Source organism: Ranitomeya variabilis, chromosome 5, assembly GCF_051348905.1.
Source record: "Ranitomeya variabilis isolate aRanVar5 chromosome 5, aRanVar5.hap1, whole genome shotgun sequence".
NCBI classification, from domain to species: Eukaryota; Metazoa; Chordata; class Amphibia; order Anura; family Dendrobatidae; genus Ranitomeya; species Ranitomeya variabilis.
This window is the reverse complement of record NC_135236.1, coordinates 312,215,645-312,242,781: the sequence shown is the minus strand read 5'-3', so window position 1 is coordinate 312,242,781 and position 27,137 is coordinate 312,215,645. Positions and strand designations below refer to the sequence as shown.

Sequence of the window (27,137 nt, the reverse complement as noted above, 5' to 3'; positions counted from 1 at the left end):
TCCTAAAACGGATGACAAAAAAAGGAAGGAAGTGACATCCCCAGTATCAGATGTAGATTTAGACTCGGGTGAACCGAGTTCAGGTTCCCTCCCGTCATCTTCCTCCTCGGGATATGGAATCTAGTCGGGCCTGTCTGTCACTCGATAGGATTAACCACCTAGTCAAAGCGGTCAACAATACGATGGGGATTGAAGAGACCCAATCAGAGTGCTCCATTCAGGACATAATGTTCAAGGGTATAGATTGGAAATCCCGAAGGTCCTTTCCAGTAGTGGATAAGATTAAGTCACTGATTTCAAGGGAATGGAAAAAACCAGAGAGGAAGGGGTCACTTCCGCCAGCGTTTAAAAGGAGGTATCCTTTCGAGGAGGAAGCATCATCCTCATGGGATAAGGTCCCGAAACTGGATGCGGCAGTGGCCAAGGCGTGCAGAAAAACCTCTCTTCCTTTTGAGGATTTAGGGAATCTGAAGGACCCACTGGATAGGAAAGATGGCATCTTCCTTAAAGGTGCTTGGGGAAACCTCAGCTGGATCCCTGAGACCTGCAATAGCAGCCACTTGCACAGCTCGGTCGTTGATGGTGTGGCTGGGTCACCTAGAAGATCAGCTCAGAGATAAGGTTCCCAGAAATGAGATCTTATCTTCCAAGCCTATAATCCAGGATGCAGCAGCTTTCCTTTCGGACGCGTCGGCGGACTCTGTTAAATTGGCCGCCAGGTCCTCAGCCTTATCTAATGCAGCCCGGAGAGCGCTGTAGATAAAATGTTGGCCAGGAGACTTACAGGCCAGAACAAAGTTATGTAACATTCCCTGCGAAGGGGCTCATTTGTTCGGACCTGTCCTAGATAAACTATTGGAAAAGGCGGGGGATAATAAAAAACGATTCCCTTTCCTAGGAAGACCCTTTTATAGACGGATTAAAACAGAGGATGGTCTAACCGTAGAAGGTCAAACAGAGATTCAACCAGATATGACAGCAACAGGAGAAGAGGTAGAGGATTTATGTTTAATCCCTCTTGGGACCTTAAAAAACCACAATGACTGGCGGACCAGGTGGGGGGTAGGCTTTTAGCCTTCTACCCGGCCTGGATACAAATCACTAATAGCCCATGGATTCTAAGTATTGTTGAAAAGGGCCTAAGGCTCGATTTCCACCATATTCCTCAGGACAAATTTAAATTGACACCCATCCGTTCTTCCTCTGCAGAACAATTGGCACTGGAATCGGAGGTTTGGGAACTTCAACAGAAAAGAGTTCTGATCAAAGTTCCTACAGAAGAAAGAGGTAGGGGGTTCTATTCCCCTTTATTTTTGGTAAAAAAAAACCTGACGGATCTTTTCATACCATTATCAACTTGAAAGACCTGAACAATTTTTTGTTGGTTCCATCCTTCAAAATGGAGTCTGTAAAGTCGGCAATAAAGCTACTCTTTAACAATTGCTTCATGGTTGTCTTAGACCTTAAAGACGCTTACTATCATGTCCCAATACACGTAGATCATCAAAAATTTCTTAGGTTGGCGGTTTCACTTGCTGGCTCCGTATAACACTTTCAATATCAGGCACTTCCCTTTGGAGTCGCGGTCGCACCCCGGGTGTTTACAAAAATCATGGTAGAGGTTATGGCACACATGCAGGAACAGAACATATAATTCCATACCTAGATGATTTATTGATTGTGGGACATTCAGAATCACATTGCAAGGACCAATTGGAGAAGGTGGTAGTAGCGTTGCATAGGTTAGGGTGGATTATCAATCTTAAAAAATCCCGTTTACAGCCCTTAAAAACACAGAAATTTCTGGGTCTTGTCATACTCTAGTCAGCAGGAATGTCGCCTGCCAGATTCAAAAGTAACTAATATCCAGCAGCTAGCCACCAGGGTAATTAGCAATCCTTTAGTCTCCGTAAGAGGTGCGATGTCTCTCTTGGGTTCACTTACATCTTGTATTCCGGCGGTTCTCTGGGCTCAGTATCACACCAGAGCGCTACAATGGGACGTCTTACATAATTCCTGTCGACTAGGAGCTCATCTCGACAGCAAATTTTCACTTTCTACTGAAGCTATTCATTCACTTATTTGGTGGACACCCATTCCAAATTTACGTAGAGGGGTCCCTTGGACAAATCATGTAACTAGGATAATAACTACGGATGCTAGCCCCAAGGGATGGGGGCACATTTAGGAGATAATTGGGTCCAGGGGCTATGGTCCCAGTCTGAACAGGACTCATCCTCCAATCTAAAAGAATTGTTAGCCGTGGAACGCGCTTTGAATAGTTTTCTTATACCCCTACAGGGTCGACACGTCAGGCTTTTATCAGACCACCAGGTAACCGTAGCCTACATTAATCATCAAGGAGGTACACTGTCCAGTTCATTAATGGAGGTCGCGGATCGTATTTTTCAGATGGCCGAGAATCGTCTACTCTCTTACGGCTCTACACATAAAGGGAAAGTTCAATACCATGGCCGACTATCTAGGCCGCAACAAACTCAGACAAGGGGATTGGTCACTAAATCCAACCATCTTCAATCAGGCTTTTTGCCAGCTGAGGAAACAAAGTTACACCAATTCTGCTCCTTAAATCCAAGAGACAACCCGTATGCAGTGGACTCTCTTCTAATAATATGGCACTTCAGTCTCGCCTATGCTTTTCCCCCTCTAAACCTAATTCCAATAGTTCTGAGGAAGATTCGGGAAGACAGGGCCCGGGTAATCTTGATAGCCCCGTTCTGGCCCAGGAGATCGTGGTTTCCTTGGCTGAGGAAGATGTCTATCAGCCAACCGTGGATTCTCCCAGAATTACCAGATCTCTCCCAGGGCCCAATTCTCCACCCACGAGTAGCCAATTTACACCTAGCAGCATGGAATTTGAGAGGTCTTTGCTAAGAGGGAAGGGGTTCTCTCGGGATCTGGTAAATACACTTTTGAAAAGTAGAAAACCCTCTACAACAAACATCTATGTTAGGGTTTGGAAGAAATTCCTATCAAGTTCAGGGGCTCAGATTGACCAAAGACCCTGTATAAATCAAATTCTAGAATTTTTACAAAAAGGTCTAGAAATGGGCTTGGCCACAAGTACTCTCAGGGTTCAAGTGTCGGCTCTGGGGGCGCTATATAATTCTAACTTAGCCAGCAATCACTGGATATCCAGGTTCTTTAAGGCAGTCACTAGATCCAGACCAATCATTAAACAAAAAATTGTTCCTTGGGATCTCAATCTTGTACTCTCGGCCTTAACGCAAACCCCATTTGAACCTATTGATACTATCCCAATAAAAACCCTAACAATTAAAACAGCCCTCTTAGTTGCACTCAAGTCCGCAAGAAGGGTTAGCGATCTGCAGGCACTATCTAGACAACCACTATACATGCAGTTTAGGGAGGATAGAGTAATTGAGACCTGATCCCCGTTATCTTCCAAAAGTTGCTTCAAAGTTTTTCATAGGTTACAAGAGGTTGTCCTACCTTCGTTTTGTTCTAATCCCACTAATGATATGGAACATAAGTTTCATTCCTTAGATGTAAGGGCGTGCCTCCTTAAATATATTTCAGTTTCAGATGCCTGGAAAAAAAGAACTCCTTATTTTTAGCTTATCAGGGAGTTAGAAAGGGTCTTAAAGTATCTAAAAACACTCTAGCTAGATGGATCAGGGAGGCAATCTCTCTCGCTTATACAGCAGGTGGCATGGAGGTTCCAGAAGGTATAAAAGCACACTCCACTCGGGCCGTAGCAACATCCTGGGCGGAGAGATCGGAAGTGTCGATTGAAGACATATGTAAGGCGGCCACATGGTCTTCTCCATCTACTTTCTTTAGACAATACAGATTAGATCTGGGTAGTTCCTCAGACCTCACATTTGGGAGAAGGGTACTTGAGGCTGTTATCCCTCCCTAATCTTCCTTACTTCTCTGAAAGTCTCTCGTTGTGCTGTCATGGCGACTGAATAAATACGTAAGCTACTTACCGGTAGCAGTGTTTTTTCAGGAGCCCATGACAGCACCCTTATATTCCCTGCCCTATTCTCTTTCGGATAGCTCAACACTTTCGTTTTTCCTTTAAAATTCCACGTTCACTCACATGATGAATTGTACCTAAGTTTATGCTGTGTCTGTGTTACTAACCAAGGGGGTCCTCTCATGCTCTGGAACCAACTGATGCGGGAGAGAGGTGTTGCCCTTTTATGTCGGAAGGTTTCCTGTCCCTGAAGGGTGGATCCCCTCTCTCGTTGTGCTGTCATGGGCTCCTGAAAAACACTGCTACCGGTAAGTAGCTTATGTATTTCACGTGCGTGCCTTCTCAAGGCGTTCAGGTCTGGTAATAGTTGTATGGCTCAATTTTAGTATAATGGCTCGCCATGTAAAATATTAAAAGGAATCTGTCAGCAGGCGTTCACACACACCAAACGATATGCACATGTAGCTCTTTCAAAGACAAATTCAGCAATACACCTTTTCAGGGCCCATTCATGAGAAATCTGTGTGATATGCAAATGAGACTGTAGATCTTGAAGCCTCCGTCACTCCAGCTCTGTTATCCACCCAGCACTGACTTTTCCTTGACTGATGGATTCTTTTGCCTGTAATCCCAGAGCATAGAGACTATCCGACAAGCAGGAGGGGCTGGCGCCGAGTAGGGAATAGAGCTGGAGTGACAGGTTTCAGATCTGCAAATAGTTCTTCAGCTTCATTTACATATCCATTCAAACGCTGATTTCTAAGAAACTGGAATGGTCTGGCCGTGTAAAGGTTTTTCCTGGGATTATCTTTGAAAGAGCTATATGCATGTATAAATCACTGTGAGGGTGAACTCCTGCTGACAGATTTCTATTAATGATTAGTTTGGTTTAATTTTAATAATGGCATTACACATATGCCCCGAATCAAGAGGATTCAGCCATTCACTATTTGCCGAGACCCAATTGTCTATAGTATTCCATATCCCATTAGAATATTTAATTCTCAGGAAAGAAATGGAATATAATGGCTAAAGTAACTGCTGAACAAAAATATAGTACATTAGTACCCATATACCTGATGGCTTCATGGGGAGATTCCAATTTTGTACAGTATTATTTTTCTTGCATTTGTTACTTAATACAAGGATTACTTATTTTCCGTAGTAGAATATAGATAATTGTAGATCCTTTTTTTTTATCTTACAGCAAGCACTAGATTTAGCTAGAACAGTTTTCACTATATTTTCTCCTAGTGAGATCATTCAGTGTAACATGGGGTATAATGAAACATATGCAAAATCTAGGGTGCAGTAACATTGGGGTATATTTTTCTTCATATTACACTAGTTTTCCAGTCTCCAAAAGTTGCATAATTTGGTTAAACTGGCATTTGTAGAAAAAATGTTGCAACTTTTTTTTTTTTTACACCTTTTAAGAGGGGTCAGTAAACTTACTGCAATGTTCCTCAGAAAACTGGTTACATCAGAGCTGAAATACTAACGTCTAGGGCAAAGATTAAAAGGTTATGCTAGCGACGTTTGCATCTCTGTACAGATTTCTGCTGCTCACCTACCCATCTTAGTAGGTATATGTAAAAGTGATGTGAATGGAATATTGATATAAAAATTTGGTGCCCCTTACTCTAGTGAACTCATGATTTTAGCCAGTTTAATTCCTTGCAATGGCTCCTTATGGACAGAATGTGGTGGTAAACGTGTAGCCGCGAGGCACTCCTCTTCTGTGACCTCTGTTGCGCTACATGAAACAGTGGGTCTTAGCTTGGTGTTGGTACTGTGAAGGTCTTGTGCCCGTGCAGGCCGTCTGTAACCGATGAGGTTTGCTCTAAAACAGTCTTTACTGAACGGTAACTTGGTAAGGGTTATATACAAGAAATAGTGGGTACAAAGTCGTATGGACGTTTCCTTCAGTGTGAAGCATTTTCATGCACAGTTTCCTTCCTCTGTAATCTGCTCCAGGGCCGGTGAAGCACACCGTTTCCTCCTACTTCTTCACGGTCTAGCTTGTTGTCACAGTCCTGATCAGCAAGTCTCTCTGCCTGCTCAGTGGCTCAGTGTCCTATTTCTTCTACTGGCGCCTTGGATCTTCCTCTCGGGATCACCACTAGTCCCACAAACTCAGTCCTGTTTAGGTCAGTTACCTTTGGCGTTTAGCAAGCTCAGGATTTCTCATGACACATTGTCCTATCCAAGGACCCCTTCAGGGTGGAAGGTCACTATGACTCTTCAGTCACTTCGATGTTGCGCTAATTCTTTGTCCCTTAGTCTCCTTTGTTGTAGTTCACCCCCAATGGCAGCACTGCTCACAGACACTTCCTACTTGAACTCAAACTTGTCCTTTTCTGACTAACTAAAGGAAGCAGTCAATTGCCCTAACATTAAGCCCCTCGCACTATGGGGTGGTCCTGAACATTAACACTACCCTTACTCTAATGTCGCTACCTAACTACAGTCACTCTTAGGCTACTTTCACACTAGCGTCGTGCACTGCACGTCGCTATGCGTCGTTTTGTAGAAAAAACGCATCCTGCAAAAGTGCTTGCAGGATGCTTTTTTTCTCCATTGACTTGCATTAGCGACGCATTGCCACACATCGCAACCGTCGTGCGACGGTTGCGTCGTGTTGTCGGTCCGTCGCCACCAAAAAAGTTGCATGTAACGTTTTTTGGTGCGTCGAGACCGTCTTTTCCGACCGCGCATGCGCGGCCGGAACTCCGCCTCCCCGCACCTCACAATGGGGCAGCGGATGCATTGAAAAACAGCATCCGCTGCCCCCGTTGTGCGGCGCATTCACTGCTAGCGTCGGTACGTCGCAAAGACGCAATTCGTCGTACGACGCTAGTGTGGAAGTAGCCTTATCCTACCTATTTTGTGTCCTAGCCTATGTCTAACCCTATGCTATCCTATACTGTACACTACCAACATTACTTATCATACGTGATCACATTATACATTGCTACACATTACATAGGCAAACACCATATGACACAATATATACGACGCAGGACACTATTCTCACGCGATTGGTGTCTTTAGGGGTAAGAATGCGATAGCAATTGTCCACTACCTTCAAACGGACACTGTGTATGATCAAATAATAAGTAGCAAATAATGTATATATACTGTATAATTTCCATACCTTTTTTAGTATTTGTGCAAACATTTGTTCATTCTTTTATTCTTTAGTGTCTTGTTTAGATCCAGGACTATCAAACTGCACGACCTATGTTGTAACGGTCCACATTAATGGGGATGATTCTGTGAATATCAAACCTAAACCCAAACTTGGTAAGTAAATAATCTTTAAAGAGTTTCTCAGACTATAATTTATTTTTTTACTGTGGAGCAAAAAACTTCTCCTACCAGGCTGAAAATATTGGAAATTTGACAAAAAAAATGTAGCAATTTTCAAACTATTCATTTGTATGCCCTTAACCCCTTACTGACATTAGACGTACCATCCTGTCGAGGTGGGGTGGGCCCGTATGACCACCGACGGGATAGTACGTCATATGCGATCGGTCGCGCTCACGGGGGGAGTGCAGCTGGGTGTCAGCTGACTATCACAGCTGACATCCGGCACTATGTGCCAGAAACGGTCACGGACCGCCCCCGGAACACTGCGATTAAACATGATCACAGCGTTCCGGCGGCATAGGGAAGCATCGCGCAGGGAGGCGGCTCCCTGCGTGCTTCCCTGAGACCCTCGGAGCAACGCGATGTGATCGCGTTGCTCCGAGGGTCTCCTACCTCCTTCTCCCTGCAGGCTCCGGATCCAAAATGGCCGCTGGGGGCCTTCTGGGTGCTGCAGAGAGGTGGCTTACCGCCGCCTGCTCAGAGCAGGCGCTGGTAAGCCAGGAGCACTGCCTGTCAGATCGCTGATCTGACACAGTGCTGTGCAAAGTGTCAGATCAGCGATCTGACACTATAGTGTGATGTCCCCCCCCCCCCCCCCCCCTTGGGCAATGTAAAAAAAAATATGTATGTGTAAAAAAAAAAAATAAATAAAATCCTAAATAAAGAAGAAGAAAAAAACAATAAAAGTACACATATTTAGTATCGCCGCGTCTGTAAAGGCCCGACCTATAAAACTGTCCCACTAGATAACCCCTTCAGTGAACACGTCACAAAAAAGAGGCAAAAAACAACGCTTTATTATCATACCACCGAACAAAAAGTGGAATAACACGCGATAAAAAAAAAGGATATAAATATCCATGGTACCGCTGAAAATGTCATCTTCTCCTGCAAAAAACGAGCCGCCATACAGTGTCATCAGCGAAAAAATAAGTTATAGTCCTCAGAATAAAGCGATGCAAAATAATAATTTTTTATATAAAATAGCTTTTATCGTATAAAAGCGCCAAAACATAAAAAAAATGATACAAATGAGGTATCACTGTAATCGTACTGACCCGAAGAATAAAACTGCTTTATCAATTTTACCAAAGCGCGGGACGGTATAAACACCCCCCCCCCCCCCTTCAAAAAAAGAAATTCACGAATAGCTGTTTTTTTGCAATAAAAGCGTCCTTTAGTGTGTGTGACTGCTGCCAATCATTAAAATCCGCTAAAAAAACCCGCTATAAAAGTAAATCAAACCCCCCCTTCATCACCCCCTTAGTTAGGGGGAAAAATAATAAAATTTAAAAAATGTACTTATTTCCATTTTCCGGCTAGGGTTCGGTTTCGGGCTAAAGTTAGGGTTTGGATTACATTTACGGTTGGGATTAGGGTTAGGGGTGTGTTTGGATTAGGGTTTCAGTTAGAATTGGGGGTTTCCACTGTTTAGGCACATCAGGGGCTCTCCAAATGTGACATGGCGACCGATCTCAATTCCAGCCAATTCTGCATTGAAAAAGTAAAACCGCGCTCCTTCCCTTCCGCACTCTCCCCAAACAGGGGTTTACCCCAACAAATGGGGTATCGGCGTACTCAGGACAAATTGTACAACAACTTTTGGGGTCCATGTTCTCCTGTTACCCTTGGTAAAATAAAACAAATTGGAGCTGAAGTAATTTTTTTTTTTGTGAAAAAAAAAAAAATTAAATGTTCATTTTTATTTTTTTTAAACATTCCAAAAATTCCTGTGAAACACCTGAAGGGTTAATAATCTTCTTGAATGCGGTTTTGAGCACCTTGAGGGGTGCAGTCTTTAGAATGGTGTCACACTTGGGTATTTTTTTATCATATAGACCCCTCAATGACTTCAAATGAGATGTAGTCCCTTAAAAAAAAAAAAAAAAATTGCTGGTCAACTTCTAACCTTTATAACTCCCTAACAAAAAAAAAAAAAATTGGTTCCAAAATTGTGCTGATGCAAAGTAGACATGTGGGAAATGTTACTTAAGTATTTTGAGACATATCTATGTGATTTAAGGGCATTCAAAGTTGGAAAATTGCAAAATTTTCGCCAAACTTCCGTTTTTTTCACAAACGCAGGTATTATCAAAGAAATTTTACCACTGTCATGAAGTACAATATGTCACGAGAAAACAGTGTCAGAATCATCAGGATCCGTTGAAGCGTTCCAGAGTTATAACCTCATAAAGGGAATTTGGTCAGAATTGTAAAAATTGGCCCGGTCATTAACCTCCAAACCACCCTTGGGGGTAAAGGGATTAAACCAGAGAGATGTCATCAAAGCAGCTCATTAATAACATTTCCCACATGCCAACTTTACACGAGCACAGTTTTGAAATATAATTTTTTTCTTTTTTTTTTCTTTTTCGGATGTTAGACCCTATCAATGATCAAAAAAAAAAAAGGAAATAGTAAATCAAATCAACATTTATCACCCCCTTAGGTAAAAATAAAAAATGTATTTATTTCCATTTTTCCGTTAGGTTTGGGGCTAGGGTTGGGTTTAGGGTGGTGTTGGGAGTAGAGTTGGAGTTAGAATTTGGGGAGGTTCCACTGTTTAGGTACATCAGGTGCTCTCCAAATGCGACATGGCGCCACCATTGATTCCAGACAATTTTGCGTTTAAAAAGTCAAATGGTGCTCCCTCCCTTCTGAGCCCTGCCATGCTCCCAAACAGTGGCTTTCCCCACATACGGGGTATTTGCGTACTCAGGAGAAATTGGTCCGGCACCGGGAAAGGTCTGAGAGGCCCGGCGCCTGCGCACTGCAGTACTTTGCTTTGCCCTCAACAGGGTAGAAAAAAGTACGCCTGTGCCAGAGCCGCAGCGTGAATACAAGAGGATGTCATCGTAAGAAGATGGGAGGCCCCGGACCGCGACGCCCATCGGACCGGGACCGCCCCTGGGTGAGTATAATCTAACCTCTTTATCTCCTCTTTCAGGATACATCGGGGGCTTATCTACAGCATTCCAGAATGCCGTAGATAAGCCCCTGATGCTGGTGGGCTTAGCTCATCTTCGATTTTGGGGGTGACAGGTTCCCTTCAATACTTGGTGGCTAACCCTTGTTGACAGTTGTCTCCTTCTCACCCAGAGTCTTACTTATGGTTTTGTAGCCCATTCCAGCTTTTGCAGGTCTATGATCTTGTCCCTGACAACCTTATAAAGCTCTTTAGTTTTGCCCATGTTGTAGAGTTTAGTCTGAATGATTGAGTTTGTGGTCAGGAGTCTTTTAGAAAGGTGACTATGTAAGACAGCTGTCTTTACTGCAGGTAACGAGTTGATTAGGAGCGTCTAAGGCCAGCCTCACACTAGCGAGTTTTACGGACGTATGAGCGCATAAACTACGTCCGTAAAATACGCATAACACACGGCCCAATGATTCCCTATGTCCCATGTTATGATCTGGTGACCTTGGAGCCGCATGAGAGACTTTCTCAGGAGTAGGTGGTACCTGTACTGACCGCAAACCCTAAACTAACACCGCAACTAGAAGTAGCCGTGGGGTGTACCTAACACGTCCTAGACACCTCGACACAGCCGGAGGACTAAATACCCCTATAGATGGAAATGGGAATTCTATCTTGCCTCAGAGCAGAACCCCAAAGGATAGGCAGCCCCCCACAAATATTGACTGTGAGTATAAGAGGAAAGACACACGCAGGCAGAAAAACAGGATTTAGCAAAAGAGGCACTTCTAGCCAAATAAAAAAGGATAGGACAGAATACTAAGCGGTCAGTATTAAAATCCTAAAAATATCCACAGCAGATAATACAAAAATTCTACATCTAACTAAAGACATAGAAAGTATATCTGCATCTCCTGAGAATCCAGCATGACTGAAAAATCCAAACAAAGTCTAAGCTGGACAAAAACACAATGAATTGCACTGAATTGCAAAGCACACTGCATGTGTGCACAAAGACAAAAAACAGACACTTATCTTTAGCTGAATTGGCAGCAGGGCATGAGGAACCAGAGAGAGATGAAATCCCTCCAAGTACAATGGACAACTGGCCAGGACTCATGGATCCTGCAAACCTAAATACCTAGTAAAGCTGCAATCAGCAGAAACCTGCCCTGGATTACAACCCCAAGACAACTGCACTACCACCAACAACCACCGGAGGGAGCCCAAGAGCAGAATTCACAACAGTCCCAGCTCCTATCAGCCGTATTTTACTGATCTTTATTATACGGTCTTGTACGGCCGTACAAAATAGCTGCATGCTGCGTTTGTCACCGTATTGCGCAAAAAAATCGCCAATGAAAGTCTATGGGGACGAGAAAAATACGGATTACACACGGACCAGCAGTGTGACCTGCAAGAAATACGCACCAGTCTTGGAGAGAAAAGCCGGTAATTCAAGTAAACACATCTCATATCCCCTTTTTTTTTTTTTGCATATTCCACAATACTAATGTTAGTAGTGTGTATGTGCAAAATTTTGGCGCTGTAGCTGCTAAAATAAAGGCGAGGAGACTCTCCTTCAGGCCCTGGGATCCATATTCATGTAAAAAATAAAGAATAAAAATAAAAAGTATGGATATACTCACCCCTCCGAGAAGCCTGGCTGTCACCGCTGCAAGCGTCTGCCTCCGTTCCTAAGAATTGCAGAGCGTGAAGGACCTTCGATGACGTCACGGTCTTGTGATTGGTCCGTGACCACTCATGTGACCACTCATGTGACCGGTCACCTGACCGTGATGTCATCGAAGGTCCTTCACGCTCTGCAATTCTTAGGAACAGAGGCAGACGCTTGCAGCGGTGACAGCCAGGCTTCTCGGAGGGGTGAGTATATACATATTTTTTATTTTTATTCTTTATTTTTTACATGAATATGGATCCCAGGGCCTGAAGGAGTTTCCTCTCCTTCAGACCCTGGGAACATCCAGGATCGCTCCCTGCACACGCCGTACCCGGCGTATAAGACGACCCCTGACTTTTGGGACAATTTTTAGGGGTTAAAAAGTCGTCCTATACGCTGGAAAATACGGTATATATATATATATATATATATATATATATATATATATATATATATATATATATATATATATATATATATATATATATATATATATATATATATATATATATATCTCAATGATATAGAGATATATATAGAGAGAGAGAGAGAGAGATATATATAGAGATAGAGAGAGAGAGAGAGAGATATAGATAGAGAGAGAGAGAGAGAGAGAGAGATATAGAGATAGAGGTATGTATGTTTTAACGAACATTTGAGCAGAGCACATAAATCCATTAGATGTCAGTTTTGCAAGCCTGCGAGAAAATATCGCAGTACGGATGCCATACGGATTACATACGGAGGATGCCATGCGCAAAATACGCTGACACACCCTGCCTACGGATGACATACGGATCACCATTTTGAGAATTTTGTGGCGTATTACGGCCGTAAAATACGGACCGTATTTTTATACGCTGAGTGTGAGGCCGGCCTAACTGGGAGCCAGAACTCTTAATGGTTGTTGGGGGATCAAATACTTATGTGATTTTCTGGATTTTATTTTTGATATTCTATCTCTCAATATTAAAATTAACCTACCCTTAAAATTAGACTGTTCATGTCTTTGTCAGTGGGCAAACTTACAAAATCAGCAAGGGATAATTATTTCCCCCACTGTAGTTATAGCAATGATTATAATGCTTTTGGTTTTACTGGTGTATGAATTTATAATGTGGTGGTATGTGTAAGTTGTGTAAAGTAAATCAGATTCTAAAAGTGTTGTCAATAGTGGTAAAAACAAATTTTACTATTTTGTGTATGTGTGGTACTCTTTGAAGCTATCCTTAATGCAAAGGCCAGGTTTTTCATGGAAGGTTTCAAAATGGTAAATTGTGTCTTTTTGTATTTCCTTCTTGGAGCATATGATGCACCTTTTTTGTGATCTTTGCTGTTTGGGGAACCTTTCCTGGAAAATGATGACCTGATACGAAACGGGCACCATCAGTTTCAGAAATACTGGGACCCTTACCTTCCTGAGTGCAAAACATTTTGTAGCAAGACGGCGAGCACAGAGAGTCCTGGTTCTCATGTTCCTCTCTGGGGCCTGACAGCTGAACAAAGGGCCACAGCTGATGGTGTCATTGCAGCCCCACGACCGACGAAAACCCCCATTGGGGGACAGAGGCAAAGATGGATGAAGGGTCCTCTCCATCCCCCAATCAGGGAGCATGGATTGAGTGCGCACCCTCACAGTGAGGAGGCCTACTGCACTGTGAGTATGTACCTTCCTCGCACTTCCCTGCGTTGAAAGGTGCCGTCCTGGTCCTTGGGGAGAGGCACCGTCGGCCGGGTGACAGCGGCAGTCAGCAGCGTCCTATCGCGGCCGCCGGCGCCAGAATTTTAGTCCCCAGCGTTTCAGCCAGACTAGGCTGCGGTGCAAATAACTGTGCCCCCTATCTCAGCACTCCTCGTCTGGGACGAGAGGCGTCCTACAAATCTCGGGGGCCATATTGCTTCTCATCTTCTGCGAGAACATCATGCTGACTGACAGCTCCCAAAGCTACGGGACCGCCATACAGCCATCCTATTTTTCCCCGGGGACACAGCCACAGGACCATGGGTAAGCTGCACCAGGAGAGCTTAACCCCTTCCCTGCACTATAGCGCATACCCTGCCCTTATCTCTAAAGACACACTATGTCTCAACCTAAAGAGGCCAAAAGAGTTAACAAAAAGCACACAGTGTTTTTCACTTCCTGTGCCACTTGCAATACTGCCCTGCCCTGAGCTCACAATACTCCATTATGTGCGGATTGTGACCCGGCCTCTGTGCAACCGCCTGCCAACGCTGCCACTGACCCTGCAGAGCCTAGTCCCCCTGAGTGGGCCGCTTCCCTGTCACGATACCATCCATGACAGTAATCTCCTTTCAGAGGCGATCAACCTGGCTAACCAGATAGCCCAAGCCGGGGACTTCATAGTTAACGCCTCAATAGACGCGGCGAATTGCGCTGCACAGGCAGCCGCAAATGCAATCTCCATCAGAAGAGCCCTATGGCTCAGAGATTGGCGAGCAGATTCTGCTTCCAAAAAATCATTGACATCTCTGCCCTACCAAGCCGGTCGCTTATTTGGAGAAAAATTGGACCAAATAATCTGACTCTACCGGAGGGAAAAGTAAATTTCTCCCTCAACAAAAGCCTACCCGGTCATTTCGGTATCGGCAACAACCTCGATTCCAGCCTTTTCGCAACAATCCCAATTGGTCATCTACATCCTCCTCTCCCGGATCAGGACGAGTTTTGCACCGAGACAGGCTCCCAGGTCTCATACAGACCTAACCGTAACTGGAAACCCAGACCGAGGTCATCTGGATCTAAGGGAACCAGATCCCTTAGATCCTTCACTCAATGACTCGTCACAACATCCGGAGGACATCGACAAAGTAGGCGGCCGCATACTTTCGTTCCTTCAAGCCTGGCTCTCGGTCGTCCATGACGAGTGGGTCAGAGAACTGGTGTCCTCCGGATACAAAATAGAATTTTCTAACCAGTCTCTAACTCTTTTTCTCGGGCGAGTGGTCCCTCCACCCGGAAGTTTCCAGCAGATTTGTCATCGCTGGGGGACCCCGGACGTGGACCTCATGGCTTCCAGGCTAAACAACAAGGTCCCACAGTTCATTGCCCGATCCTTCGACCCACGTGCCATCGGGGCAGATGCCCTGGTCCTGCCGTGGCATGAATTCCGCCTCCCGTACATTTTTTCCTCCTCTTCCCCTGCTTCCGAGGGTCATCAAGAAGATCAGGGCGGAGGGGGTACCAGTGATCCTAGTGGTGCCGGACTGCCGCGCCGGGCATGGTACGCGGAAGTGGTTCAGCTGGTCACTGACGTCCCCTGGCGGCTTCCAGATCGCATGGATCTTCTCTCACAGGGCCCGATTTACCACCAGAACTTCGGGGCCCTGTCTTTGACAGCTTGGCCGTTGAATCCTGGATTCTTGGCCAAGCTGGATTCTCCCTCAAAGTATCCTCCACCATGATCAAGGCTGGGAAACCCGTGTCCATGCGCATTTACCACCGTACCTGGCGAATCTTTTTCGCATGGTGCAACGCCCATGGACCATCTCCTCTGGTATTCTCCATTCCTTCCATATTGGAATTTCTCCAATCAGGCCTAGAGTTGGGTCTCGCACTTGGCTCTCAAAAGACAGGTGTCAGCATTGTCAGTCCTGTTCCAACGAAAAATTGCCACCAGATTACCAGTTAAGACGTTCATTCAGGGAGTTTCCCATGTGGCGCCTCCCTACAAAATGCCTTTGGATACATGGGATCTTAATTTGGTGCTTGGAGCTCTTCAGGAGGCCCCCTTCGAACCACTGCAGGACGTATCTCTGACCTTCCTTTCCTGGAAGGTAGCTTTTCTAGTGGCTATTACGTCAATCAAGCGTGTCTCTGAGTTGGAGGCTCTTTCCTGCCGACCCCCGTTTCTGATCTTTCACCCAGATAAGGCAGTCTTGAGGACTTCTTCTTTTCTACCTAGTCGTTTCCTCCTTCCACCTCAATGAGATTATCCTGCCTTCATTCTGTCCGGCACCAGTCCATCGCGTTGAGAAAGCTCTGCACACTCTTGATGTGGTTGGGGCCCTTCGACGGTACATCTTCACTGACGGCTCCCTTTCGCAAGTCGGATGTCCTATTCGTACTTCCAGAGGGACAAAGGAAGGGCTCTCCCGCTTCCAAGGCTACTCTAGCCAAATGGATTCGATTGGCTATTCAGGAATCCTATCGTGTCAGGGGTGTTCCTATCCCAGCAGGGATTAAGGCCCATTCTACTTGGTCGGTGGGCGCCTCTTGGGCCATTCGGCACCAGGCGTCAGCACAACGGGTCTGCAAAGCTGCGACCTGGTCCAGCTTGCATACTTTTACAAAACACTACCACATTCATTCTCTATCCTCTGCAGACGCTGCCCTTGGCAGGTGCATTCTGCAGTCGGCGGTACCTTAGCTGTAAGCCAGTGGTATATGGGGTATTAGCAGCGTTGCTCCCCACACAGGGACTGCTTTAGGACTTCCCATGGTCCTGTGTCCCCCAATGAGGCGTAGGAGAAATAGGGCTTTTTGTGTACTCGCCGTAAAATCCTTTTCTCAAATCATTGGGGGAAACCGCACCCACCCTGTTAGCCCTTTGGCTTGTTGTTAGTTCTTTGGTTTTGACATAGTTTTATTGTCTTTCGTTTAATACTCCTACTGCTTTACTACCGAACTGGATGAATACTGGCCAGTGAAGGGGTGTATACTGCAGAGGAGGAGTTAATCTTTCTATATTCACTTAATGTCCTCCTAGTGGCAGCAGCATAACCCCCATGGTCCTGTGTCCCCCAATGATTGGCTCTGAGAAAAGGATTTTACGGCGAGTACACAAAAATCCCTATTTTAAGACGTGTTGTGGTATCTCGGAGCGTGACATGGGAGCTGTTATGATGGTGTATGGTGGTCAAGATAAGGATATTCCTTGTCACGTGTTTACCGCGACAGAGGAGCCAGAAGACTTCTGTGTCTGCTTTCTGATCGTATTACCTTGTTAGTCTGGTTGGTGTATTACGATACACTACACTCCTTTTCCCTGGGTGGGGGAAGAGTACAGACTAAGGGCAGATTCAAGAGCTAAGACAAGGTACGTGGCCCTGGCATCTTCACCATCCGAAGTAATCCGGGAATCAGGGCGAGCTAGGGTGCCCCTAGCATTAGGGAAAGTGAAGGAGCCCCTAGTCTTGGGACACCCGACAATAGTCCAGACATCCCTCTTGTTCTTATACTTGACCACCAGCATGTTGTCGCTGCTTTGAGTTCTGCTTTCGCCCTTTCTCAGCAATTGCCCAATTAGCGGCTTAGGGACGGCTCTCAGAATTTTTCACAAGGTGCCACATGAAACTACCTCTGAGAGAGGGGGTCTTGAAGAGTGGGATGCTGGTGAGAGAGAGGGTCTTGAAGAGTGGGATGCTGGTGTAAAAGTTATCTATGTAGAAGTCACTGGCTGACAGACAAAAAATGGCCCCTGTGCAAGAACAGTATATCGGACCTTTGCAGTGCAATAGCACATCAAAATGCACAAATCCACCCGATTTGGATATGCAAATGGGCCCCCTTCCCTCTTGGCCCCTGTGCGGCTGCACAGGTTGCACCAATGATATGTCCGCCCCTGGTAGAAGTGATAACCTTTATCCAGCAGTGAATGCAGCAGTTCCTGCACAATTTTTCCACTCACCCCCAGTATGGGGGAGCATTATTGGGGGGTTAATCTGGGTGTCCTCCCCTTTTGTAGACCCTAAATCTGTGTGTGTACACTGAGGTACTCTCGCACAGCTTGTACAATTTAATTCCATACCTTGTCCTCTTACTGGGCAGGTATTATAAGAATGCATATGGGATCGATCGCTGCAGGGGTTGCCTGGGTCTTGGGGCGCCTTGCTGAGGTGGGGGGTCCTTCCTTACTAGATGAGGAGCAGAAGAAATAGAGGAATGTGGGATCTTCCTCACTGCCTGAATCTGTGTTTGAGGCAAGAAAAGCATAAGCCTCCTCTAGTAAATAGTGTCTTCTTGACGAATGGGACATTTTTATTTTGTTCTTCAAAACACTGGGGATGTGTTTGTAAGTGGTGCTTTTACATGTGTAATGTGTGGGGCTTGTGTAAACTGTACTATATTGACGTTCATTATACTAAGGCTAAGTGCACACGTTGCAGAATTGCCGCGGAAATTTCCGCGGAAATTCTGCAACTCCTGCCATGGGTATATCGCATGCAGAATTGGCATGCATATTCCTAGCGTTTTGCAAGCATAATTAGCCTGCAGAATGCTAGCATTTTCCAAGCGATCTGTAGCATCGCTTGGAAAACGGATTGATAGGTTTGACAAGTGTGACCAACTTTTTTACTATTGATGCTGCCTATGCAGCATCAATAGTAAAAAAAAATATAATGTTAAAAATAATAAAAAGAAAGAAAAAAAGGTTATACTCACCTTCTGATGGCCCCCGATCTCCTCGGCAATGCACGCGGCGGCTTCCGTTCCCATAGATGCTTTGTGTTCAGGACCTGCGATGACGTCACGGTCACGTGACCACGACGTCATCGCAGGTCCTTAACACAAAGCATCCATGGGAACGGAAGCCGCCGCATGCACCACTGAGAGGCAGGAAGACTCCGGGGGCCATCAGAAGGTGAGTATATCACTATTTTTTATTTTAATTCATTTTTTTTTTTTTCTACCAATTATATGGTGCCCAGTCCGTGGAGGAAAGAAAGTCTCCTCTCCTCCACCCTTGAGTACCAACCGCACATGATCTGCTTACTTCCCGCATGGTGGGCATAGCCCCATGCGGGAAGTAAGCAGATCAATGCATTCCTATGTGTGTGGAATCCCGGCGATTCCGCAAATTTAATGAACATGCTGCCTTTTTTTCTGGAAAGCGTTTTCACTCAGGAAAACAACGCAGCATGTGCACAAAAAATGCGGATTGCATTCTATTAAATAGGATGCTTAATGTGAGCTTTTTTTTATATATATATATATATATATATATATATATATATATATATATATATATATATATATATATATATATATATATATATATATATATTTTTTATAGCAAAAAAAGCGATGTGTGCACACAGCCTAATGCTCTACCTATAAAGTTACTCTGTGCTAACCTTTTGGTTTTTTCATTTGCAAAAAAAAAAAGGCTTCACTAAAATTGCAACGTATCCTCCCCTAATGCACTAGCTAAAAATTTACTCGGCGCTATCAATTCTTTTTTTTCTTTTTTTGCATTAAAAAAAATTTATATATTGGCACTAAGTAAATTTTTAGCTAGTGCATTAGGGGAGCATACGTTGCAATTTTAGTGAAGTCTGTGTCTTTTGAAAAATAAAATAGTAGTTAGTACAGAATAGCTATATATAGGTAGAGAGTTTGTTTTTAAAAAAAAAACAAAAAAACTCCCTATCCATAAAGCTACTCTGTACAAACTACTTTGATATATATATATATATATATATATATATATATTTTTTTTTTAGAGAAAAAAAAGTCCCTAATGGTGATGAGCGAACGAGCTAGAATAAGGTGTTATCCGTGCATTCTCTGGTGCTATCTTAGTGTCTTCTGCGTACTGGGGGGGGGGGGGAGGGGAACATGTTAGAGTCCCCGTGCCTGCATATCTTGCGGATGCCTAACAGACAATCCCTACATGTCTCCCGGCTGTCGAACAGCTGCAAGATATGCAGGCACGGGGACTCTAACATGTTTTTCGAGTACACCAAAGTCCATGTCGAGAAGGGGTTTGTGTGAATCCTACTTTTATATTGTTTATTGACAACTTTCTTTTTTTTTTTTTTTTCTTCCCACCATATCAGCGGAAGGAGGTATGTCACACTAATAACATCCATGTAGAGTTTAAAATGTTGTTCTCATGTAGTTTTTTTCTGAATTCTAAAACTTTTGACGTTCCTTTCATTTTTTTTTTATAGAATTTACAGAGACAATACTGATGCCTAAAATAGAATTTCGAAAGCGTATTGACGGTACGTACGTGAACTGTGGCAAGCATATTGTTGACTTGATTTGGTTTTTGTATTGGGTCTTGCAGATTGTTAAAGGGTTTTTTTCATTAACAAAATTTCTTGGAATAATAACAACTTCCACAATTGGATGCTTTTTGAATAAAATGCTCCTGTGCTGAGATAATCTTTATAAATGTGCCCGTACTGTGTAATGCCTGTGTCTAACCATGCAAGTGGTCAACGGCCATGAGTGCAGACCACTGGACAATGCTCATAGCTATCCGGCTTTGACAACCATTGGGGTCTCCTGCAGACCCTGGGTTGTCATGCCAACCCGTGGCCATGTGATACGAGCTCCAAAGGGCGTGGTTTGTGAGGAGCTTCCAGCGCAAGCATGTTAAATGCCGCTGTCAGATCGATTTTAACATGTTAGCAGCTGATGAAATCAGCTGACATGTGCCAGAAACATGCTGGCTCATCTACCCCGAATGATTTTTCAGGCTTTTGGATGCTTATAATATAAGCTCTACGCCAAAAAATAATGGCAGTTCAGTTTTGGCATTTGGTGACCATGGTAAAAAAAAATTGCGGAATTGCACATTTTTTTTTTTTTTTTTTTTTTTGCAATTTCACCGCACTTGGATTTTATTCCCCATGTTGCAGTACATTACATGGTAAAATCAATGGTGTTGTGCAAAAGTACAACTCGTCCCATAAAAAACAAGCCCTCACATGGCCCTCTCATGAAGGAGTTAAAGAAAAACTTTAGGCATTTGGTATCACAGTAATAGTACTGACACCTAGAGAATCATACTGCTAGGTCACAATAAATGTCTTAAAGTGAACCTGTCAGCACAATTTTGTAAAGTAAAGACATGGCTGTAATGTCTCTGTAATACTGATTACGGTATGATACCTTTTGGTGAAGAAATCCACTTTGTGGTTCTTCTGTAATCACCTTTTGATGTTCTTTGCTAATTTAATTTTGGTGCACAGTAATGATTTTTATTTCCAGGACATCCTGCAGGACATAATGACAGGAGGTAGTCCTTCTCATCTTCCAGGGACGGGTAACACACGAGAGGTTAAAAGCCCTTCCTTCACCTCGCCCTTCGTGTTTTTCCTGTCCCTAGCACGACTGACACAGGAGAGGAATGCGCATTGGCAGGAAGGTTTAGCTAGGTAGCTCAGGGGCATCGATGAGGGTCCATCTCTTCCCTCTGAAGAGTCTCCGGGCTAATAACTCGCTGGGTAGGGGTCCGTGAGCCAGGTCAGTAGAGCAGGAAGTGGCTCCTAGCTTTGCCGCTGCCCTCTGTAGAGGGTTCTTGGCATCATGCTGCATCCCCTGGGCGCACATCCGGTGACTCTTGCATTACTAGGTGGAATGCATTTCCAATTTACAGAGAACCTTGCCGGCGCGTGTGCGTTACAGGCTGGAACGCATTTCCTGTTTCAAGTGGAACACAGGAAATTAATGGCACAGCGTGCGTTCCAACATTGAACACAAAGGATTATGGACTATGAGCATGCCATGCACCTGGGACAAGGTAAGACCCTATAAAAGGGTTGTTGTTGATGTAATTGCTGTGCATAGTCTGACCATTGATGCTCATCCTACACGTGCAGAGACACCGTCCAAACAATATTATTTCTCATTTGAGGATTTTGAGGATTTGTTCGGTGTTTTGCTAAGTACCACGAGTATTGAAGATGGTGCACTCCACATACAGGACTAGATGTTTGGAGGACTAAGAACCCAGAGAAAATGTTCCCAGTCAACAAACATATAAAGGCTATGATTATGGAAGATGCAGAAAAGAAGCTGGTCATTCCCACAGATTTCTAGGCTTGTCTCTCCTTTAATCCAGAGGAAGTCAAGGTTTGGAAAGAGATCCCAAAAATTGACATTCCTATTGCCAGAGTGGCAAAGAAAACCTCAATTCCCTCTGAAGACTCATTGTGTCTCCGAGATGCTATGGATAGAAAGTCTGAGGGGTTGCTAAGAAGAAACTGGGAGGCATAATCTCTGCCATTATTAGGGCCAACATAATCACCTCAGTAGCTAGGTCCATGTGTCTGTGGATTGATTAACGAACAGCCCAATTAAAAATCCGATACTCGCAGGGAAATGGTTTTCGAATCCTTCCCATGCTCAAAACAGCAACACAGTTTGAGGGGCTGGCAGTCTGGTGACATCACGGTGACCCGACATAAAGATCAGTCTTGAACTATCCACTGTACTGTTTGCCTCTTAAAGGCATATGTAATTTGTATAATATGGTTTAGTACCCTCAAGAACTTGATCCCACCAGTCATATACCTGATACTAATGATGTTCTCCAGACTCTCTATTTTTGTCCTGTGTCCTTCGCATTTAATTCTACCTATATAATACTTTTGTATTTACGTATTTTAGTGACGCTTTTGCTGTTCACATTTTATGTTTATATGAATAAATTATTTTTTGTATATATCTTTGACATATTTTATGACTCTTAATTTTTCTAATTTTGCACACATCCTATCCCCATTCATCCGGGTTGCTACTGAAGAAGCAAGCCAGCTGGGCTGGGGAGCTGAAGTAGGTCAATACCTTCATGGAACATGGTCTCCAGAGGTGCGCAGAAGATCATCCAACTATAGAGGGCTACGTGCAGTATGGGTGATGCTCCAGTGGTGCCTGGACAGTCTTAGGATTGTCACATATTGACCCTTATCAGACAACATGACAGCGGTCTCCTTTGTCCGGCATCAGGGAGGCCAGAAAGGTCAGCTTCTGTGGACACTAACCTGGCAGATATTTCAGTGGGCGGAGAACGTCTTTTCTATTTAAGCGGTCCACCTGAATGGCTCCCAAAATAAAGTTGCCGACTTCCTCAGCAGGAAGATGAATGTGAGTTAAACACTGATGTATTTCATCAGCTGTCCCAGCTTTGGGGCATCCTGTGTATAGACCTGTTTGCAACTCGGGGAAAAATACGGAAGTGACGGATTTCTTTTCCAGAAACCCTGGAGGGTGTAGATGCCCTGTCGCAAAGCTGGAATGGAGCTCTACTATATGCTTTTCCATTAATCCCAAAGGTCTTGAGGAAAATCCAGGAATATCGAGCCATAGTAATACTGATCGCCCCCTTCTGGCCAAAAAGTTGGGTTCTTGTATTAAACCATATGACTCTAAAGGATTCACTTCCAGAGAGGTACGTCTTTCTGGCCCAGGGTCCCCTCATATATCAGGATATACACCTTCTACACCTGACACCTTGGATCCTGAGACAGATCTTAATCTCTAAGGGGCTGTCGGATCGAGTAGTTGCAACAATGCAGGCAAGTAGGAAACCAGTTACCTCGGCTATTTATTCTAAAGTCTAGGAAGACATTTTGCTCCCATGTTGGAGAATCCATGTTGTATAATAGAATTTCTACAGCCAGGATTTGAAAATGGGTTTAGATCTAGCACGCTTCGAGTTTTTAGACTACACACTAGCAAACCATTCCTGGGTTGCTAGGTTTTCAAAAGTGATCACCAGACTAAGACTTACGATTAGGAAGTCAGTACTACTGTGGGATCTAAATTTTGGTACTGGGTGCTTTATGTAGGTCTCCTTTTGAACATCAGAAGGTCAACATTAAATTGATTTCCATGAAGACAACATTCCTGGCAGCAGTCACTTCAGCAAAGTGAGTGGGAGATCCAGGCCGATGAGGGACCCTATCTTTGCGTTCTAGAAGATAGAATAGTACTCTACTTGACCCATCGTTTCTTTCCAAGGAATGAGGAGAGATTGTTCCATGCAATGGACGTAAGGTGGTCAGTTATACGTTATGTTGAAGCTACAGAACCCTGGAGACAAGACTCAAATCTTTGTTCAGTACTCGGGCAGGAACAAAAGCAAAAAGACCTCAAAAGCAACTTTAGCCAGGTGGATCACTTCCACCATTTTCCTGGCATATGAATCAGAAGGAAGAAATCCGGAGGACTTTAAAGCACGTTCCACACTGGCAATTTCTGTTTCTTGAGCTGAGAGGGCAGGAGCTTCTGTGGACCAACCTGGTTTAGTTTAAGCACCTTAATATGTCCAGCTTGTATCAGGTTGTTAGCCTATGGAAGGAAAGTCATTCAGGCAGTGAATCCATTTATTTGGTATTTCTCCTGTCGGGGGCATCCTGGAAAAGTACAAATTATTCTTACCGGTAATTATATTTCCAGTAGTCAGTCATGACCGCACCCTTACACTACCTCCTCTGAACTCCTTGTACTTATGTGAAGTTAACATTTGTGTGAGAGAATTCAATAAAATAAAGTTGCATCCACCCTGGTGTGGTGATTAGTTAAAACACTGAGGGTGAGGTGTGTGTGTGGGGGGGTGGGGGGTGTTTAACCTCTCATGTGTTTCCTGTCCCTAGAGGATGAGAAGGACTACCTCTTGCTGTGCTGTCATGATGGACTCCAGGAAATATAATTACTGGTAGGACTAATTCCTACTTTTTCTGTAGTGCTATCATATTCTGTAGCACTTTACAATGCAGAAAGGACTTGTAAAGACATAAGAGTAACTCAGAATTCAATACATACCGAGAGGAGTGAGGGTTCTGCTCGTAAGCTAATACTATAGTGCACGGAAGAGGAGATTTCTAACAGGAGGCAAGTCACTGAAAAAGTAGTGATCTGTTACTCAGACCAAAAGCAGGCCGATGGGGGTGGGGAATCGCAGACACGGAGGAGAAGACCCAATAGTACAGTCCAGCCCCTATGTACCGAAATCAAATTAGTAGAAAATGACAAATGGTGATTACGAAAGAACCACAAAGTGGATTTCTTCACCAAAGGTGTCGATGTAATCAGTATTACAGCTCCATTACATTACAAATTTGTGCTGATAGGTTGTCTTTAAAAATATAAGCTAAGGAGCAATAGCGGAATTGCATTTTTGTTTTTTGTTTTTCTTTATCACCATTTCACATTGGAATCTTTATTTTTTACTTTTTGTCCTGATCTGTTTATATTGTATAATCTGGTGTCAGATCTGTTTTATATGGGAAAATATTGTACCTTTTTTTTTTTACTTCATGTAATAACTGTTAAATTGTATTCACAGAGCTTGTTAAAAATGAAAAGCTAGTGGTGGATGCCAGAGTCTACACCTACGCCTTGGCCCTGGAACATGCAGTGGCTAAACCATATGAACTGCCATTTCTGAAGGGATAAAAAGTTTCCTCTCACTTCGGATGTGGACCCGGTTTCGGCACTTAAATCATTCTGTTTAAAAGAACAGCAGCCCACTGAATGTGAACCTGTTACCACCCCGACACATACCATGGTCTTATATTTGGCATAACCTCCTGCATTTTACTACGGTTTTGCTATGTGTTTTTCCAGTGTGAAAGGTATTTAACATCTTTCCAAACTGCTGCAATTCTTGTGAAAATGTGCAGGTTTTGTAATCCCCCACCACGTTCAGTTTTAGTTCCCACCTTGGTTCTATAGCACGAAGGGTATGTTAACATGGAGTTCTCTAAAATCTGTTTCAACTCGGTCTGCACGTTTCACTTTTTTTCCATAAATTTTAAGCTATCATACTGAAAGTTATCTTAAAACCCCATAAAAAAGTGTTCACGCAAAATTGCACCTAAAACCAGTGTTCACGCAAAATTGCACCTAAAACCAAGTGCCTATTTAAAAAAAAAAAAAAAAAAAAAAAAAACTTACATATGAACATACCCTAAGGTTACGTTTCAACAATGCATTTTTCGTGAGTCGTCTTTGCTAAAAAATAATGATGTTTTACGGCTTGTTCAGTTTTTTTTTTACACTAATGAAAAAATGCAGCATTTTACAGTACCAGCAAACTGAATGAGTTCTGAACTCTCATGCACATGCTGCTTACTTTTTCTGTGCAAACTTGAACCATCAAAGCATTTTTTTTTTTTTGTAATCTGCAGCATGTCGAGTCTTTCAGCTTTTTTTGCAGCAGTTTTTCACCCATTGAAAACGAATGGGAGAAAATCACATTGTAATAAAATCTGCTGCAAATACTCAACATGTGCACATACCCTTACAGCTCCAGCAAGGTGGATGGGTTTTATAGACATCTCATGCACACTGTGCTTTATTTTTTTTGTTTTATTTTTTTGTTTTCTGCTTCATAAACTGGCCTGTGGTGTTTTTGAAATCCGAAACATCAATTTCTCTTGCGTACTGAGTTTTGTGTGTGGATTTTCTTCATAGGCTTGTATTAGAAGCAAAAAATCCGCCAGTAAAATATGCATATACCTTTTTGGCGCATTTCTATTTTGGAAATATATTAAAATGCACATGACTGTCAAAGCCGCTTTAGTTAAAACATGACACAACAAAAATAGACAGAAACTGCTGCGTCTAAAAAATGACACAAATGCACTCAAAAGCGCAATGAAAAAACATAACGTAATAGGTGCAGAATCTGCAACATCGAATACTCATTGCGGGAACTGTCTCAGTCTGGTGTATGAAGGTGACATGAGGTCACTCTCGCAACCCTTTCTATGCAGTGTATTTTTCTACCAACCATGGGAGCGGCTCTTGCACATAGCAGGCCACCTTCCTGGTTTTAGTTTTGGAAGAATTTATCGACTTCACACAGAAAAATAATGACCATGTAGCACTTATATAGAAAGTGTTGCAAAATTCCTTAGACCAATTAGTTTCTCTCTGCCGTGTATAATTCATATGATCGGAGATAAAGGATAACTTGCTTGTGTTGTAGACATGTGATGTCTGTATGGCCGTACTGTATATAATGTGGTTATACCAAGTATAGACTCGTATTCTAATTCTTTCACTACAGCTGTCGTACAAATCATTGTAACTTGTAAGAAAAAAAAAAATCCCTTTCTGACAGTCACAACTGAAGGCAGTCAATGTGGTCATGCTGAAGAACAACAAGATTCGATAGTTAACTGTTTGATAACTTGCAACTCATTTAAGAAGCACTCCTCCCATCAAAGTTTTTATCCTAATATATTGCAATCATCATATTATATAGCACTGTGTACTTACAATTGCTCATTTTGCCTTTCTACCCAGTTAATTCTTCTCTTTTCCATTAGATGTATAACATCATGTGATTAAAACCTGACAAGCTGAATCCTTCTAAGCTCTATGTAGAAACAGGAAATGTCTCTTCCGTGCATGAGTAATCATTAGAACTACAATTCTACATCATTACAAAGTCCCTGGTAGCCTAGCTCCACCTCCTCTTCAACTTTTGACCCAGATG

General features: G+C 43.5%; 1 protein-coding gene across 4 annotated transcripts in view; it reads left to right on the top strand.

Annotated features, from left to right (window-relative positions):
* Positions 1 to 26,078, top strand: part of NUDT5 (nudix hydrolase 5) — a 53,645-nt gene extending 27,567 nt beyond the window's left edge. For all 4 annotated transcript variants that reach the window (XM_077264590.1, XM_077264589.1, XM_077264586.1 and 1 more), the window contains 3 exons: positions 7,169 to 7,270; positions 19,849 to 19,902; positions 24,978 to 26,078. In XM_077264590.1, coding sequence (XP_077120705.1) covers positions 7,169 to 7,270; positions 19,849 to 19,902; positions 24,978 to 25,087 — 266 coding nt within the window. In that variant the 3' untranslated portion in view covers positions 25,088 to 26,078. The remainder of the gene's footprint in view (positions 1 to 7,168; positions 7,271 to 19,848; positions 19,903 to 24,977) is intronic.
* The last annotated feature ends 1,059 nt before the right edge of the window (positions 26,079 to 27,137 follow it).